General features: G+C 31.0%; 3 protein-coding genes across 8 annotated transcripts in view; 2 read left to right on the plus strand and 1 right to left on the minus strand.

Annotated features, from left to right (window-relative positions):
- The window catches only part of LOC125066416 (protein dissatisfaction), a 31,433-nt gene extending 22,545 nt beyond the window's left edge, over positions 1-8,888 (plus strand). Inside the window, exons 4-10 of the mRNA XM_047674483.1 lie at positions 1,583-1,737; positions 2,072-2,245; positions 2,858-2,968; positions 6,345-6,584; positions 8,129-8,210; positions 8,299-8,404; positions 8,669-8,888. Coding sequence (XP_047530439.1) covers positions 1,583-1,737; positions 2,072-2,245; positions 2,858-2,968; positions 6,345-6,584; positions 8,129-8,210; positions 8,299-8,404; positions 8,669-8,888 — 1,088 coding nt within the window. The remainder of the gene's footprint in view (positions 1-1,582; positions 1,738-2,071; positions 2,246-2,857; positions 2,969-6,344; positions 6,585-8,128; positions 8,211-8,298; positions 8,405-8,668) is intronic.
- A 1,278-nt stretch (positions 8,889-10,166) lies between these two features.
- Positions 10,167-12,479, minus strand: LOC125066264 (cysteine and histidine-rich domain-containing protein morgana). The gene is made up of 6 exons (XM_047674276.1): positions 12,277-12,479; positions 11,986-12,122; positions 11,672-11,874; positions 11,314-11,533; positions 10,988-11,182; positions 10,167-10,551 (listed from the first exon to the last, which is right to left on the minus strand). Exons 1-6 carry the CDS (start codon positions 12,353-12,355, stop codon positions 10,327-10,329), a joined length of 1,059 nt encoding a protein of 352 aa, XP_047530232.1. The 5' UTR covers positions 12,356-12,479; the 3' UTR covers positions 10,167-10,326.
- A 1,183-nt stretch (positions 12,480-13,662) lies between these two features.
- The window catches only part of LOC125066188 (WD repeat and FYVE domain-containing protein 3), a 29,797-nt gene continuing 24,149 nt past the window's right edge, over positions 13,663-19,310 (plus strand). For 3 of the 6 annotated variants that reach the window (XM_047674147.1, XM_047674150.1, XM_047674148.1), the window contains exons 1-7: positions 13,663-14,100; positions 14,872-15,117; positions 15,683-15,841; positions 16,568-16,760; positions 17,237-17,301; positions 17,925-18,046; positions 18,200-18,238. In XM_047674147.1, the coding sequence (XP_047530103.1) occupies positions 13,900-14,100; positions 14,872-15,117; positions 15,683-15,841; positions 16,568-16,760; positions 17,237-17,301; positions 17,925-18,046; positions 18,200-18,238 (1,025 nt within the window). In that variant the 5' untranslated portion in view covers positions 13,663-13,899. Of the gene's footprint in view, positions 14,101-14,871; positions 15,118-15,682; positions 15,842-16,567; positions 16,761-17,236; positions 17,302-17,924; positions 18,047-18,199; positions 18,239-19,310 lie in introns of those variants that run through there. The other 3 variants (XM_047674149.1, XM_047674153.1, XM_047674151.1) reach the window with 2 other exon arrangements.

The following is a 19,310-nucleotide window of genomic DNA, read 5'->3' on the forward strand; positions in this document are numbered from 1 at the left end:
GAATCACATATTAAATAAAATACTTTTAAAGAAAGCTTTTGTTTTGAATATTAAAATTGTTTCAAGCAAATAAATATATTTCATTCATTCAACTTTATTGGATACATAACAACGTAGTTAAATCATTGTTAAGTAGACGCTGTAATAAACAAAATATATAACTAACAAGATTCTAACTTTGTTTTAATTTAAAGTGTAAGTATAGTGTGATATCAAGGACGGTTAGATCAAACTTAGTTTCTCTTCTCGAACTTGTAATTAAAACCTCTCTTATCCGTGTCACACCGTAACTAAGCCCCTTGGCTTGAGTGTCCCTCCGATTATATACGTCAGATAAATTTAAACTCTATATTCAATGGAAAAGGTTGCTTTTTCATTATACGGAATTGCAAAGGACGAGGAAAAAGCCGAGAAAAAAGCACGTGTTCTATTTGGGATTACATTCGCCCTATAAACAAAGGTTAACATTTGTTACAGTTGCGTATATTTGTTACACTCCGCTGCATCACCGATAAAAGTCGTCGCTTGGGGCGTAGATAAACTTTATTGCCTTTTCAACTATTAATTGTCAAAATCTGAATTCTAAAGACTTTACAAACACCGTTTAAAGTATTTGGGACAGTATCTATAATTTAATATCTATTACAGCGTAGGCTAAATCTTTACAAAGTCGTGTTACCCTTCTGTAAGATATCTTCAAAAACATCGTAATATTTTATTGAAGCCTAACATATTGTGCCTACTAACTAATAATTATCGCCTGAATTTGAATTATTTACAAATTACAAATATCCATCTTTAACTATACGTAATATGTGCACTCTACCCCTTTCAAATAGTATTTAAGCTATGCCCGTGCGGAGTGTCCGCCACTATTCACATTTTCACTTTAAGCCGGCATGAGCCGTGAGCGCGGGAACGAACGTATGCGCCCGGGCCTTTGCCATGTGCGGACACAATAGCCGCATTCTCATGGACTCAGCCTCGGTAAGCTGATTGCGTGACGTCATTACTCTGGGGCCGGTACACATTGATCGCACTGACGAATTATTTATTGTTTAATTTAAATTCTTTGATTTATAACAGATGTATAAATATAATTTTATAGAATTTATTTTTTATGTTACAGTATTTTTCTTTTTAATAAATTTGAAACAGAAAAAGTAAAATTTGGCATGTAAAGGAAATTTTTAAAAAGGTATTGTTAATATTAAATTAAAGATTCACGTTTTAAAAACTGATTTAACATTTACTGATCAAAACTTACATACTATATATTTGATAATTATCAAATAAAAATACAGTATGACTACAGCCTGGGTGTGGGTATTATAATGTAGGTTATAGGCGACGTGATCCTGGCTTACCGGGGGATTGGCCATCGGCTGCGAATAAGCGGTTCACGGCTATATAATCCTCCGTGTTAAACAACATCGAAGTTACCTTTTCGTTAAAAAATGTATTCCTTTTTTAGAGGAACGAGAATATTAATTTTCATTAAACGAGATAACTATACTATTTTAATATTGCTATTATTGTTATTGTTGTAGTTAATTTTGTACGATATATCTTGTCTAAGCAGCGGTTCAACACGAACGAGGTCCCCGCAAACCGAAGCCACATCCGGGCGTGCTGGGCTCACTCCCGCCGCCTCTCGCGCACACGCACAAGCCACACCCTTTGAAACTGTCTCCACAGTCGCCTTATACATCCCTTTCGCAACCTTTTAATTTTCAGGTAAGCCATATTTATTTCATAGAATAAATATTAACGAAAAAAGTAATGTCGGTCATGTTTTTTAGGTCCTATTCAAGACTATTTTATTTACATCTACCAAAAAACGTAGTTGTATATAGTAAGTCTGTATAAACTTCATCGTAGATCGTGAAGTAATGTTAAACACAAATTAAGCACATAAAAACTCAGTAAGACTTGCCCGGGTTTAAACATGCAATTTTTGGTCAAGAATCAAGATTCTAATTTTCTAGCCATTGAGTCATTTCAGCACAAAGCTCATAGTAAACTAGAAAAAAATTGTTATTAAACTAATCCTTATATTTTATTTCTGTAGTTTAATATAAGCGGGATAAACGATTCAGCGCCATTGAGCACAGCATCTTCCGCGGGTTCAAGTGGAGCCGGTGGAGCCGGCGCCGTTAGCCCACTGCCTTTCATCCCCGAGCCGTTCCTCGCTCCGCCACCACCTGGATTACTTCATATACTCATGTCTAGCGATAAGTGCCAGGTATCAACATTAACAATATTTTAATAGTTATTATAATAATTAACATATTAAGTGGGATATTGTTAACGAACATAACACATTTTAACCTATCATAATGTTAGTGCAACATCAAAAATCAATTAATTTATACCACAAATGAATAAATACTTCTGATTAAAAAGATTAAGGTCGACAATTGTAACATACAAGCTTATATTCATTATGTTTAACATATGTATATGGTTGACTGGCTAGATCACCTGACTCTTAACCTAAGCGCATTTACATTCGTTTCAAACCCAAGCAAGTACTTCTGAACTTTCATTTATTTAATTTGCGTTATAACTCTTGTTGTGTTCAGCGGTGTAGACAAATTTCGTGATGAAATCTGAGTGTCTCGAACTAAGGACTGTCCCATGTGTATTCACCAAATTGCATTGGTGCAGCGCAGTGGATAAACTCCAAATCTTTTCCTCAAACGGAAAGGTAGCGTTTGCCAGCAGAGATTTACATGCTGTTACTTTACCTTATAGTTTCAATACTTTTACCCAAACTCTTATTCGTAAGCAAGAAAACAGCATGTATATAGATAATTTTCACACAAAAACTAAAATTTAATTATTTACAATCTAGGAACTAATGTGGAGCGCAAAGCAGTTGCAACTTCAGGGTGATCCGTCTTTGCTGCGTCCGCCAGCAAATGCATTTGGGACGCCATTAGCGCCAACTTGGGAACTACTGCAAGTAAGTTAAACACTTATATTAGCAAGTTTTTTAAAAATTTAGATATAAAAATCTACCACACCTACGTAGTTGTTGGTACTTTAATAATAATTATGTGCTTAATCTGTATTTATCGGATACCACCTGATATACCTATGTATATCTATTAACCTCTCTCATTAACCTTTAGGCAACACTATAGGTATGTTACTGCAAAAGCCTATCGTATGCTTGGTTTTGTTCTTAGAATTAGTAGAGATTTTAAAAATATTACAACCTTGATTCTTCTCTTTAATGCATTTGTTCGCTCAATACTAGAATTCGCTTCGGTGATTTGGAATCCACATTATAAAGTCTACATCAAAGAAATAGAGAAAATTCAAACAAAATTCTTAAAGCATTTAAAATTTAGGTATTCTACTACTGATCAATGTGTTCCTTATTTGATCCCATTAGAAAAACGTCGTAAGATAAAGGAAGAAGAAACATTTCTGCTGAAATTACTACATAATATTATTGACTCTCCATTTCTTCTTAATTGTCTTAACTTCCGATGTCCAAGACAATCTTCGCGAAATAAATCTTCATTTAATTTACATACTACACGTACTAATTATGCACAAAATGCCTTCATTTACCGTTCTTGTTTATTATACAACAAAGAATACTGTTCAATTGATTACTTTACAGGCTTCTTACAAAAGTTAATTGAACAAATTAAGAAAAAATCTTAGTAATTATTGTTATTCATATTAAGTTACATTTGCATTTTATTATTAATAAGATTATATTTTTGTAAATTCTACTATAATTATTAATTATTTTCTGTTTATATGATATTACTTTTTATTTAATGTATTAGATTTTTTTTTTAATTGTAATTAACTTGCTCGCATTATTCTATGTATTATTTAATTGTGGAAACTTTATTGGTCAATGATTTATATTTTAAGTTTTTTTTTTTTTAATTATGTTAATTTGTACTGTTTGTTTCCCGAATAAAATAAAATAAAATAAAAAAAATAGCCACCAAGCCGTACTAGTGCAGTGGGCTGCAGCTTTTTAACTTACTTGGCATTACGATTTCTTGCAAGCTTCAATAATCGAGTTAGGTATATATATAAGTATATTTTAAATAACGTCTGAGAAAGTCGTCCTTTCGAATATATTTTACGCGAACGCAATCAGATTTTTATCTAAAATCATAAAATGTAAATTTCGTAAATCTAATGACCAATCTGCATAGGGCATAGTGAAGCAGTGCACCAGTGCCATAAATCTAAGGCGATTGTCAGGGTCAAAATATCTGTATTTAATTTTATTTATTGTTATTTTGTTTTACTAAACTTTATTTTGCAAGTCAATGCCTTGTAATCGTACCTACCCCTATCTATCACTTTAAAGGCAGATATAAGTTTTACCCACGTGGAAAGTGATGTCAGGAGCCTGTTTTATGCACCGCCGCCGTACTGCGACCCTTATGCGGCACCTATGCAAGCCAGAGCTAATAAAGCGTTTATTTAAAAAAAAACTGTTTTACATCAGTATTCTGTGTAAAAAAATCGCAAGGGATAAGCACGTGGCTTGTGGTTATATAACATTATATACCCTTATCTAATGCATGCAATCTGGCCTTTTGGGTAGACTCGCTGCATATGGACGGATAAGTGCAATACTGATCATATATATATATATGTTATGTATCACTGATGATGCAATCTTCCTAGTGCTAACCAATTTTAGCCATGGCCATTCTCAAATGAATTTAGCAAACTGCGCAAGACTGCGACTTAGAAATCTTTGCACTTGTTTCTTTTATAGTTCAATGGAACTATTTCATACTGCCAGCTCAGCTACTTCCGCGTTGAATAAAAATTACCTATATAAATTAAATTTTTTTCAAACTCTGAGAAAAATATGGAGCATTGACAATAATTCAATATTATGTCAACGTTAACTTGGCTATATTGGATATTGTAGCTAAAGTAGTGTGTATTAACAAAAGTGATGATGAAACCTTTTTGCACTGTAACAAATAGTCACTGCTGCGTTTAAAAACAAACTTGGACTATTGTGGTTTTGAGTTATGTATTATTTTCAACAATAGCGCTTGTAACGAATATATATAAAAAAAATAGTTAATCAGTAGATAACAAGAAACTTTATTCCAACTGCGATGTAATTATTTATATGTAATTTTTAGTTGAACTATTGTTGTTGTCACTAAGTATATGATTATTAAATATGTACCTATGTAAAATACATACATACCTAATCATAAAATCAACGTTACGGAAAAACAATAATACTATTTAAGCTAAATGTAGTGGCTATCTAAAAAGATTTCTTATTTATTTATATAGGTATATTATTTCATAGAAATCATAATCCAAATGTCGTGATTCGTAATGGTGTGGGTATTGGAATCAGTAGGAGTCTTTTTGACTGGGCGGGTGCGGAACCGCGATTGGACGGACGAGGGGTGACTTTTCGCCTTCTCTTGACTTACTCCGCCCATTACATTACTCGACGTTGACTTAATAGCCTATAGTTGTTATATACTAATGTTACTTACCCTTACATAAGAAATCCTATCGACATCCAGTACCTACTTATTTTGATTTGTCGTTTTATTGATGAGAACAATGATCTAATTCAAAAATATAACTTATATTAAGTATTATACATAACTTCAATATTATATTTAACTTTGCTTTAGTCGATACTTAAATTAATGTAAATAGGAACTATTACGACTATTTCATTGGTACCTCCCTATTATCTATAGATTTGTCTAAATATGCATACCTACCTAATTAGGATACTTATCCTTCGACTTAACGATTTTAAATTACCTTAGCATTAGCAGCCCGTAAATGTCCCACTGCTGGGATAAAGGCCTCCTCTCCTTTGAGGAGAAGGTTTGGAGCATATTCCACCACGCTGCTCCAATGCGGGTTGGTGGAATACACATGTGGCAGAATTTCGTTGAAATTAGACACATGCAGGTTTCCTCACGATGTTTTCCTTCACCGCCGAGCACGAGATGAATTATAAACACAAATTAAGCACATGAAATTTCAGTGGTGCCTGCCTGGGTTTGAACCCGAAATCATCGGTTAAGATGCACGCGTTCTAACCACTGGGCCATCTCGACTCACAAATTACCTTCTTAGTTTGTACTAAAAACTACTTCGGTAGATATATGTATATTGATTCATTGTATAAGATTTTTTTCTGTCTATTTAATTATGTCAATTAGTATAGATGCTAGTTTACTTGGTTTAAATACGATTAAATATTTATTAAAGATAAATTATTAAGTACCACGGTATAAATAGTTACACATTTGTAGACATAAATTCAAATTTGGGGCTAAATGTAGAGTCGATTTCAGGAAACAAGCGCACGCCTTCTTTTCATGGCAGTGCGCTGGGTTCGGTGCTTGGCACCGTTTCAAGCGCTCGCAGCCAGTGATCAGCTCGTATTACTACGCGCAGCGTGGAAGGATCTGTTCGTGCTTCATCTCGCACAATGGTCTGCACCCTGGGATCTTGCACCTTTGCTGGCCGCACCTGCAGCGAGAGCGAGACTTCCGCCAGAGCCTCTTGCGGACCTTGAATTGAATACGTTACAGGTGAACACACCAACATTCCAATAAAAGATCTAGTTGGAGAACGACATAGCCGAAATATGAAATTACGACTTCGATAAATATATGTCTAAGTACTTACAAAATAATATTTATGTTACCGAAGTAAGAAGAGTTTGTTCAAAAATCTATACCTACTAATACTAATATTATACATACGAAAATAACTCTGTCTGCCTGTCTGTCTGTCTATTGCTCTTTCACGACCAAACCACTGGACCGAATTTGATAAAATTTGTTATGACGCAAACTTGAACCCAAAGGACGTAAGCTACTTTTTTATGCGAAACACCTGACGACCAACCGACAACAACAAAAAAAGGCGACAACTAATAAATTAGGTATATCATAAACTGGTTTTCTGTGATTTTCAAAGAGTAGATCCTACCTAACCACTTAAATATATTTATGCATGTTAAAGAACTATTTCGGATATTCTTGAAAATTGATCAATGAGTAGTTAATAACATTCTAAATATAGGAGGTACTACGTCATGCAATGTTTTTGAGATTTTTAATCAAAAGCTTGAGGCGTTCAACTCTGTTATAGGCAACGATAAAAAACTGAATGCCAGAGTTTAAAATGACCGTACAAGCAAAACATTTAAAGAATTCAAGTAAAATCTTATGCGGAATGACTTGCTGATGATTATTTTGGGACTTTAATGATTAAGTACTTTCGAAAGAGCGAACGATAACTGGTGACTAATAAGCCGATCAATGAGATAAATTACAATAGTAAGTAAGTATATTCGTGTAAACAGACCAAAGTTACGGTGGACAAAAATCAATAGGTATTCATTGATTATATATTTTATTACGTTACATTCAGCCATGTTATGCTGATAATACTTATGGTAAAATTAAAACTAATGCATTAAGATTTGCTTCTACTTCCTTCTCATTTACCAGATTATCGCCAATTTCTAATATTAAAAGAGACCTTCTGGAGTGCCGCACTCAAGACTTATCCATCATAGGTGAGGCACCCTTGAACGTGGGCCTTTCGGGTTATTTTGCACCCCCTACACCCTAGATTAAGACCTGGTTACGTTAACACTGAAATAAAAAACGATATTGCAGTGCTAACACTAACCCCCAAAACCTTTCATCATGATTACAGAGTTCCATATACTCGTATACAATAAATTCATTTAAACTCATGAATTAAGTTAATAACCCAAAATAATCAAAATCAAAATTAACTTAGAATAAAGGCGGAATTTTGAAGCTGATTTTTTTTTAAAGATTTGTTTAAAATTCTAGCCGAAATTGGTCTTCTACCGTCTACCGGTATTCTTCTAAATCGGTACAGCAGTTTAAACATGAAGAGGTAACAGACAGAGCTACGTATGCATTTTAAGTATAATAAGTAGGGATAGTTTAAAAGTGTGACATTAGTCTTCTTCATCGATTTTAAATAGACCTGTAACTGACCTTTGTCATGTAACTAACAGAACAAAAAAAATAATAAAATAATAAAACTTTGACCATCCTTCAAGTACATTTCAAAATATTTTTTTTTGCAGGAAATCTTATGTCGATTTCGTCAAATCGCGCCCGATGGCAGTGAATGTGGCTGCATGAAAGCAATTGTGCTATTTTCACCAGGTTGGTCTTTTTATACTTATATTGTCTTTGCAAACTTATGATGATTTTAATTATCCTTGTAAATAATATATTGATTAACATATTGCAGACACACCAGGCCTAAGCGAAACGCAGCCGGTCGAGATGTTGCAAGATCAAGCACAATGCATTTTAGCTGACTACGTCCGTACTAGATACACGAGGCAGCCCACGAGGTTACTAATAGTCAATTATGCATATTTAAGATCATATTATACACACCTCGAATTCGAAGGGTTCAACTATCGCTAGAAAATAATATCTAATCAAGATTTACTCAACTTTAATAACTTTGTTTATTAAGGCAAAACTATTTTTTACGCTATATATTGAAATTTCCAAACAGCATGCACGAATAAGATATTGAAATATTAGAATTCATATTTCATCAGTGAGTGACTTAGTGATAATAAAAAACACTATTGTGTTCCCTATTTCAGGTTCGGTCGTCTTCTTCTATTACTGCCATCTCTTCGTGCAGTGCGAGCACGGTCTATCGAGTCGCTCCTGTTTCGGGAGACTGTAGGCGACGTATCAGTAGCGACGCTGTTACACGACATGTACAGAATGCAACCCGCCCCCACACCAGCATTCCAACCTCCCCAACTTCCGACCAATGACCATTGTTCATCTCCATACGCTGAATCAAAAGACTTTTAGATCTCACAATGCGTAAGACCACAGATCATTTATGCAAGTCTACACAATACAAGACGTAGACAATACGTATCAAATTATCTGACTGATTTTCAAACTACCATTTTTTAAGGATCACAAACGCCTCGTTACCACTATTTATGCTAATATTGTTTATTTTCTTTAAGTTAAATAAAAGTAAACTCGATATCGCATATTTTAACTTTTTTCCGTTTATCAGAAAAGTACCTAAGTATAATATGTGTACAAGCCGATTACTATAAATATATTATAAATCTTAGAGTTAAACAGTGAATAAAGTATAGAAGCATTACTTGAATGTAACTTTGCTTTCAAAATAGCCAAAAATCGCAAACATCTTTTAATACTATATAAATCATATGTAAAAATCATTTCGTTAATTGCCAATAGAATTGTTAGTATTGGTTTCGTGCAATTGAAACAAACTGTACTTGTAAACGTTTTAAGTTTGATTTACTTTACTTACACAAAATGCAAGTATAGAAATAGACCCAGTGTATTGTGCCAAGCTATATGTAAATCCATACAAATGTGCAATGAAAATAATAGGAACACTAAAATATTATTTATATAAATTAAAAGTTTATATATTAATTTTTAAGGGCATAATATATATTATGAGAAAAAAAACAACAAATACCTATGATTAAATCCGCCCTCCTGAGTGGTCATCTTTTAGCGCTTATTATGCTTCCAATATAATTTTGGTATATAATCTATTAACACAAATTCATTAAAATATTTCAGAATACCATTATTGATCAATTATGAAGTCATTATTATAATTAAGAAAAGTCATTGGTTTTAATAATTAATTTGGTTAATATAATAATTATTAAAAAAAAATGTAATAATAAAAAAAAATAAGTTTCTCAATATATGTACTAAATAAGTGATATAGTTATAATCTAAGATTCTAGTCAAGTTATGAGTTGTAAAATTGTAAATGTTACTAAATGTATTTACTATTATAGAGTAAAATGTTATTAATAATATATATTCAATAAAATTGCGAAATATCATAACAGACATATCCATTAACAGGTGCTGAATTCCTTCTTTTGTTTTAACTGTCAGTAAGTAATTGAAAACAAAAATAAAACATACATATTCAGCTTTGTGAATTTACTAAAATAATTATTGTAACCGTTTAAAAGAAATTAGCACCTCTATGTAAATACTTATTTATATGGAAGGAATCTATTAAATGAATCCTAAAATCCTGCTTTTTTATTTCAAGTTAAATAAAACAACTTTCTACAAAAGCACTTTTATTTGCAACTGCCAAATAAAAACTTAACTCATTTGATACACAAAAACTACAAAGCTATAAATAGGGCAATATAAAAATAAATGTCTCAGATTTGCTATTTTTTATATTTTAATCAATTTGTACGTAATTTGATTTAACATTTTGACATCAGCCTGTGACGTTTACTTTGCCCATTGAATGTATGGCCTCCACTGTAGATAAATCTACTGCGTCATCTTCTTCAACATTCTGCACCTCAGGTTTTTGTGATTCTTTTTTAGGTTCAGATCTTGGAAAATCAAGTTTGCTCCAAGCACCTGCTTCTCCTTTTTTCAGTTTTATTTCAACTTTTGTGCCCAACATAGATGCGCTGCTCTTATCTATATCTATCACCTGAAAATGTGTTAAATAATAATATGTATAAGTCATATAGAGATATCGTCTCACTCACGCATTATTGTTTTCTCGGTTGCACTCAATACTAAGCTCAGAAACCAACACTTTTAACTTACTTACTTTGATTTTGATTTACTTAGTTTGAAAATGTATTTAAAATAAACATTAAATTATTAAGAATTATTATTAATTTATCTGATGCAATTAAGCATGCAGAGCTTAAGGCACATTTGTCTGCTACAATTAATTTATCTGGTGATATTTTTCATGTTTAATCAGTATATATAATATTTATTAATGTTAATAAATGTTTATTAACAATGTAAATTACAAGTTATTAATACTATTTAAGTTTTTCATAAAAAAAAACAATTCATATTAAAGATTTAGATCCAATATAAAATTAAATGTTTATTATAAATACTTTACTTACTCCTCGTAGTTCAAGATCAAGTTCAAATATTGCATTGCCTTCTTCATGAAACACTAGTTTGGTATTCAATCGTATAGGGTTCAGCTTAACAAAACTTGAAAATGGATCATATTTTTTTGCATATACACTAACAATAACAAAGTCAGGAGTCTGATGCCAATCCCAGCGGCATTTAACAGTCCCAGCTGGAGAACTCTGTAACAATTATGTCAATGTATACAAAAATACAATTTAATATTTCAGTTTTTTAGGACCTAGGGACATTTTCTTTCATGTTTATTCTACAATGAGTCTTAAATAATTCTTAAATAAAATATGTTAATTACCTCTTTAAACCACTTATGAGTACCGGTTGTACACCCAGGCTGGCTAAGAAAGGTGTTGAAATCTGTAGTTCTCTTTTGACAACATGACCAAAACTTGAGCCCTTCATGGAAGATTGGACATCCAGGATGAAATGTGCACATACTGGTATTACTCTGTGGTCCTTCATAAGATATGATGCAACCTCCATTTTTACATGATGTACCAATTGCTACAGTATTTCTAAACAGAAATTAAGTATCATACACATTATTATTTATTTAGTCTCTTATAAGGAAACTAAAAAATAAGTCTGTTTTTTATTTTAAATTCCATTTCAGTCTAGTGTTATTAAATAAGACTATTAGACTTTAATGTTACCCATCACTAGAAGTTGCTGCTTGTTGTGTAGATTTATGTACAATTTCTTTTAAAGATTCTGCTATTCGGGGCTCTAAGGTGACTAATGGTGAGTCAAAAGGTGGTCTTGGTAGTTGTGGACCAACTACTGGTGCTCTTACTTCAATAACTTCCTTTTTCTCCAATTCTTTGTCTAAAGCTTTTTTCTCAGGTTCTGGAGGTTTCTAAGATTTTTTTCAATAAAATTATATAGTTTACAATATTTATATAAGAGTATAGTAAAAGATTGTTTTTTAATTTTACAGTAATTATAGAAATGAATGATAATTGCATACCACATTAGAATGTTTCGAAACTGTGCAGCCTTTTATGTTGAGGAATTCTGTGAAATCAACACTCTTTTTGTTACAACAAGACCAACCCTTGTAAGCATCATGGAAAACTGGAGCACCAGGGTGATGGCAGCATTCATCTATTAAAAAAGTGTATTTTCATTAAATAATGTTTCTAACTATACTCGAACAATACATTTAATTTCATTTAAATAAATATCGGACACTTAAATATGAAAAAAATATATATACTAAAACTTAATTCGCATGTTATCCATAATCTAGAAAAATCACCTTTGTCATTCTTATTGGGATCAAAAAGTTTACCACAACCACGGTTGTAGCATTGCACTAAACTTTCGTTTTCAGGCATGACGAAAAAATATTATTAAAACAATATATGCCTGTAGTACGAAAATTAAAAATATATTTATCACGCTGAGCTAAGATATAAGAATTATTTATAGGTAATTCATTTGTCAAACTGAAACTTAACTAACTCTTTAGCTCTAGGCTAGAGTTGCCAACATCTAATTTCAATATCATGGACTTGAACTGGAACCAGGACAAATCTGTTTAAAAACGATGCAGTGAAAAAACAGCGAATAAGTGAAGATAAATTCAATTGTAGTGAAAAATGAAAATAGGTAGCATGAGTAATAATAGTATTTTTTATTTGGACCCGGTCAGTGCGAGCCGCGAACACTCGCAAGCCGTGAGGCTGCCTGTAATGTAAGGATTGCACAAATAGCGCGCAAACTTAAACATAATATATGACTTTATCAAAGCGCTTTATAATGCCAGTATGCTATTTAAAAAATATTTAGAAAATCCCAGCCTGTCCTGGGAAAAAGGACGGTCGGTAGCTCTGAAATCGCCTGAAAATAAATCGATTCTGAGATTTAAATTATCTTTTCTCACATCACTATATTGACATTCACAAACTGTCATAATATTTTTAGAGCCAACTTAAGGTGAAAAGTTAGCCAAATCAAATCAAAAGACAAAAAAGATTGATAAAAAATATATATGGTTGGCTATGCATGTAAGAAATGGTTAGTATTTCTTACAGCCTCAATATATCTGGGTGATGGAAGCGATTTACGATTTTAATTGAATATTTCCTATCCACTGACCTATTTTTTATAAAATAACACAAATTTAAACTTAAAACATTATCTAAACTTTATGCCACATTTTGTTTTTTACCAATTTTACTGGTATCCAATCCGATATCGAGCATTCATCGAAATAAGACTTTCGAAATCGCTAAGACAACAACATAAGTTTTGGTGGTAGATTTAGTCCTTAACATCCAATAAAAACAATAAATACAATGCGAAATGATTTTATATTAAGTAGTCATCCGTTAAAAACAGTACATTACAAAAATATTTAAAATTAACTACCAAATGATTTTTTTTTTCAATATTTTGATAAAATTTTATATTTCTCGACATAAGTAAATCCATCATTCAATATTCAATAGATTATCTCTACTCGATTACTCGTTCGAATTAAACTTTGGTTTAATCGATAACCCGTTTTCAATAAAATAATAGATTAGGAACATCTCTATTAGTATTAAAAGAAAAGTGGCAAGTGCTGTGTGGGTGTACATATTTGTACAGTGGATTTAATATTAATAAAATAAAAAAGTACAATATCATCTAAATGCTTAATTATTAAAAATATATCTTAAGTATAATTTTTAAACAAATTAGAATCCTATTTTAGCCCATCATAAAATATGTGAACTTCAAAACAGAGACATTGAAAAACCTTTTGTGTACCGAATAAACATTCGTAATTTGTGAAATATGTCCTGAAAAATGAAAAAGTTGTGTTTAGCACTTACCTAATTCTAGTTATTTTTTATTAAAATGTTTTAATCCGAGGCTTATAATCCTTTGAATAATGAATCTAATGCGCAAATTGCGTGGGGCGTCCGCCTCAACATCCGCGGAGCCTTCGGAGACTGCAAGCTCGTCTTCTCACGTACAACTGGGATTGATGCACCTAAAAAAACTCTTTGCTGAGTATACCCATCCACCACAGCCGTTGACAGAAGCAGAAAAAGATGATAAATTGTATAACATGCTACCTCTCTTTTGTAAGGTATTTACGCTTTTATCGAGAATTTATTTTCTAATATTATTTTCATAAAAAGTGCATAAACCGTAAAATATTATGTTCTTCAATTCCAATCTGTAATAATTTATATTGACATTTATAATCAATACCTTTTATATGAACATAAAATACAAATATAGAATCTTACATACACATAACTGCATTTAACACCTTTCTGTTTTATTTTGATATTTACATCTGTTTCTTCAATTTAATGTGTCAAGTTAAATATTTACTTGTGTCTGATACTGTAATACTTGTGATCTAGATTTTTTTACATTTAGATAGCTTGTGTGTAATTCAATTGTTTATTAGCTAAATAGTTGTCTTGTTTTTATGTATTTTTGATTTGTTTAAAGGTTGGCTGATAGAAAAAGCATTTAGGCATTAAGTCCGTCTCTCATGCTAACTACACAGTTATAATCAATAAAGTTAAATAAACAAAAAAATATTTTATCTATTGATTTTCATTGCATGTATCTACAATGTGTTTTGTTTAAAAAAAAATTCCCAGTTTATGAAATACTGATCAACATTAATTAGCTACAAATACAAAGGGCCACCAATGAGCATTATGTCATCATATATTATATTCTGAATAAACTCACATTCCTTTCTATCTTATATATAACACAACTTACATATATAAAGGTGTATAGTTACTATATAAAACATTAACATTAAAGAAAAATATTTTAATTTATTTAGAAGAAGAAAAGATATTCTATATAATAAAGATTAATTGATGTGTTGCAGGTATTTGGAACTAGTCCATCGAGTGAGATGAATGAAAAATTTTGGGACATACTATCCTTTTGTCAACAAGTTTCAAAGCTTATGGTATCTGAAATAAGAAAAAGAGCTAGCAATCAAAGTACCGAGGCAGCTAGTTGTGCTATAGCAAAATTTCTGGAGATAGAGAATTCAGAGGAATCAAGCAATGGATGGATGCTACTGTCTACATTAAATCTATTGGCAGCTGGTGACCAATCATTGATACAGGTTTGTAAAAATATCAAATTGATATCATCTGCATTAAATATTAAACTAACAGTATTATTTTCCATATTATAAATATAATATAATCTACATAAATAACTGAAATATTTCATAATTATATATATTAAATAAATAAAACACATTTGCTAGTTTAGTTGTAGAATTTTGATAAAGAAAATATATATACTTTTTAAAATTTACAATACTAAGAATAGTATTGAAGACATAGACTGTAAAGGTATATATTACTATAAGGTTAATTATATGAAAAAAAGTGATGGATTAAGGAATTACATACTTACTATTTGTATGGATATTAATTTTATTATTTACCAGAGAGTATACATGATATAACTGGTTGATATCCTGAATAATCTATGGGAGTAATTATTTAATTATAAATCTGTAAAAAGTTCATAAATGTTGACAAAGTTGTTATCGAAACTTAAATTAAAGTGAATATAAGTAGTATACACTGGGCTTGTGAGTTATTTTATTTTTTAAATTCTAAGAATATTGTTATAAAAAAAGTAATGTAAATTTATTTAACATTCTTTTCTCCTTAAAGGTTATGACTACTGCCGCTATACCATCCACATTAGTCAAATGTTTGTATTTATTTTTTGATCTGCCTGAAATTCCTGAATCAGAAGCTGATGTTCAAGATGACAACAGTGAATTCACACCAAGAGAGAGGAGGATACTTTTACAAAAGATTTTTGTTCAAGTAATGAGTTTATTTTGTTTTTTTTTTTTAGAGTTCAAAATGAGTACTCTACCTTAAGTTAATATGAATTAAATGCACATTCATGATAGCTTTACTGAATATTTCCTAGTTTGTCAAGAAATGTATTACAGCTAACATTAGGTTAGGATCACTAATTGAACTATATGAATCTGTATTGTAAGAGCTGCCAATAATCAATATTGTTAAATCGCCTGTGAAGGAGTCTACATTATATAATTATTTAAATTTATGATAAAAGAAAACTATATGCTATTCTACATTATACTCTCTCTATCTCTGTGCCAAATTTGAATGAGATCCTTTCAGATCTTGCATGATTGAGTATCAAATCCAAACTTAAAATATTTTAAGCAGATACATTTCAATATATATTTATTTTCTATATTATTTGAACACTGCAGTAAGCATATTGCTTTGTATGTATAATTTTAATTTATGACCATTTTGGATCATATTTCTTATATTCCAGTTTTATTGGCTAGCAGAAGAATATATAGTTTTCCAAAGGACAATGGCACTTTAAAATGCTTAAACCATTAATGGATACACAACCATAATTAAGCCTCCAATAAAGCAATTACTATAGAATTTAAAGTGTAACATCCTTCTTGTAGTAAAACTAGTTCACTTGAACTGGAATACAAAGTACTGATGAGTGTGCTGTATTGAATGATACCTTTTTTATTTTAAAAATATCATTAACAGGTCTTAGTAAGACTTTGCAGTCACCCATTTCCATGTGAGGAATTGGCAAGGAAAGATGATTTAAGTTTGTTATTCTCTGCAATAACCTCATGGTGTGCACCCTATAATATGATGTGGAGGAAGTCTGCAGCAGAAGTATTGATGACATTGTCTAGGCATGGCTTGACTCAATCTGTTGTACACTACATTAACAGTAAGTTACTCATCCTGAGTATTGTTTTATAAATTAAGTCAAGTCCCTTTTGGAAAATATAATATACAATACAGTTTTCTAATGTAAATTTACTGCATTTCAAATATAATGTTTAATTAACTATGCAATAAGAGTCAAATGCAATAAGTTTCCCTTCAATATCAAATGCAAAAGCAAATAAAAACACATGTGCATGTTACCATACACAAAATAACCATTCTTTTTAATGAGTCATAGTTTATCAACATTTGAAATATTTAATATAGGAAAGATTAAAAAAATACTGTAAATAAAAGTTAATAAAAAAAAAATTACTTAAAAAAAATGGCTTTATGCGCATAACTACCCTATTAGCATGTTATCTGTATAAGTAAATATAAATCTGTGTACATACTTAACTATGTATCAGAATACAGAATGCATGTTCTATTTTAAATAAAAGAAATGAATTATTTATTAGATATATTATTTTACAGATAAAGGGTGTGTAGGCCTCTGTATCGAAAACATGCAAAAGATTCCAGAGTTAACACCATTAGAGGTAATGATATATGTTTACTAGTTACTAAACAATTTTTTATTCTTCATTTATATAACGTTGATACTGTTTAACGACTATTTTTTTGGAGGTTAATAAAATTTTGAATTTTGGATAGTTTACGTGGGACCGTTCCGAATTCCGGAACAGCCGCCATTTTAGCAATAAGAAATCAAATTAAAATTCCTAATCCATTTTTTAATGCAGTAATACAAAAATAATATAAAGTGCCTATTTATGTCTCATATATATGTATAAAGGATTAAGAATATTTTTATTTTAACATTAAAAACAAGTAAATTAAGAGCCTGTAAATAATCCACTTTCTGGACTATAACCTCCTCTCCTTGTGAGGAGTAGGTTTAGAGATTATTCCACCACATTGGCCCAATGTGGTTTGGCAGATGGAACAAGGGTATGTTGCAGAATTGCATTTAAATTAGACACATACAGGTTACCTCATGATGTTTTCCTTCACAGCCTTGCAAGAGATGAATTATAAGCAGAAATTAAGCACTTGAAAATTCAGTGGTGCAGAAGTTAAGATGCAAGCCCTTTAACCATATCTTCTCTTTTAAACTTACCCTTTGTTAAACTTAAATTTAAATACTAAAATGTTTTTTCAGGTAGTAGAAATGTTTGTAGCAGTATTTTGTTTCTTAAAAGATTCAAGTGAAGTTAGTCAATTACTACTGGACGATTTTCGGACTTGTCAAGGATATTTATTTCTATCTGAATTCCTTCTGAAGTAAGTGTTGTTCATGTGCGCCTGTTATTTAGTTTAAAAGCATGAGTAAATTTTATAGAGTTTATAATTGCTTATTCATATTTTTTGCTTAGATTTATTGAATATTTTTATTTTTGTATGTTTCTCCTACATTTATCTCTGTTATTACCACAGACATGAGAGACAAGATGTACCCGATTATTTAACATCCGGGTAAGCACCGTTTACATTTTTGTTTGTAGAAATAACAATACTTTTCTGTTATGCATGCTCACGAACAGGTTTGGCCAAATGTACCAGAAAATGTCTATAGCTTATTTAAAATGAAATATTATTATGTTAATTCAAATATGTTATCGAATTGCTACTTCCAAAAGACTCGTTTATTCTTTGAGAACCGATTTTTAATAATATAATTTTATATATCATAAATTAAAAGTAACAACTCTTAAGAAACGTTTGAAGCTTTTTCCGCTGTTCCAATTCGATGCAGAATATCCTACACACATGTAGGTTTCCTTACGATGTTTTGCTTCACCGTCAAGCTTGTCATTCATTATAAGCAAAATATAACACATGACAAGTCAGTGGTGCCTAGTGGTGGTAAGGGTATGCAACGGTATTGAATGCTTAGATTCATGCGCCACGGGGGCATCACGTCTTGACAACACACAATTATTTTTTGTCAATTTGTTCCAGAATATATCGAAAACTTCGAAAGTGAGGGTCATCAAAAGCTCTTAACTTTCATAGTTTCTCTTTGACACTATAGCATTCTTTGATTCCTAAAGTAAAATAAAATGTTAGTAATTTATCAATAATAAGTATTTATCAATATAAGTTTATCAATAATACGTTACTTTTAATATAAATTTACTTGTAATATTTTAGTTCAAGTTAATATTATTTCATTAATAAAATTAAAATAAATGTGTATTTTCTATGGTACCGTATATATAGAAAGATAAAGTCACATACGTGCATTGAGTTTCGTGACAACTCTAGCTTGATAAATTGAAGTATTAACTATTTGTCAGCTATGTACCTTGTGCCTTTAATCATGCCGGCGTAATCACCCTCATTCTAATGTGTGTGTTTAGTGTAATGTTCGATAAGGATAGAGTACTTACAACAATCTGGAAAAAGCATTACTATTTACATAGTTACAAAATGAATAGTAACGTCAGAAAAATAATTACTGAAAAAGTTTTTCATTTTCGACATTCTATATTTGACACACAAAATTAATATATACAGAATGCACAGCGCTTACGCCATCGATTAA

This window comes from Vanessa atalanta, chromosome 9 (genome assembly GCF_905147765.1).
Source record: "Vanessa atalanta chromosome 9, ilVanAtal1.2, whole genome shotgun sequence".
NCBI lineage: Eukaryota > Metazoa > Arthropoda > Insecta > Lepidoptera > Nymphalidae > Vanessa > Vanessa atalanta.

Coding starts and splice junctions, on each gene's coding strand:
- LOC125066264 (XM_047674276.1), bottom strand. CDS start 12,355: ATGCCTGAAAACGAAAGTTTAGTGCAATGCTACAACCGTGGTTGTGGT. Junction 11,875..11,985: donor TTTCGAAACATTCTAATGTG/GTATGCAATTAT, acceptor AAAAAATCTTAG/AAACCTCCAGAACCTGAGAA. Junction 10,552..10,987: donor TTGATCTTGAACTACGAGGA/GTAAGTAAAGTA, acceptor ACACATTTTCAG/GTGATAGATATAGATAAGAG.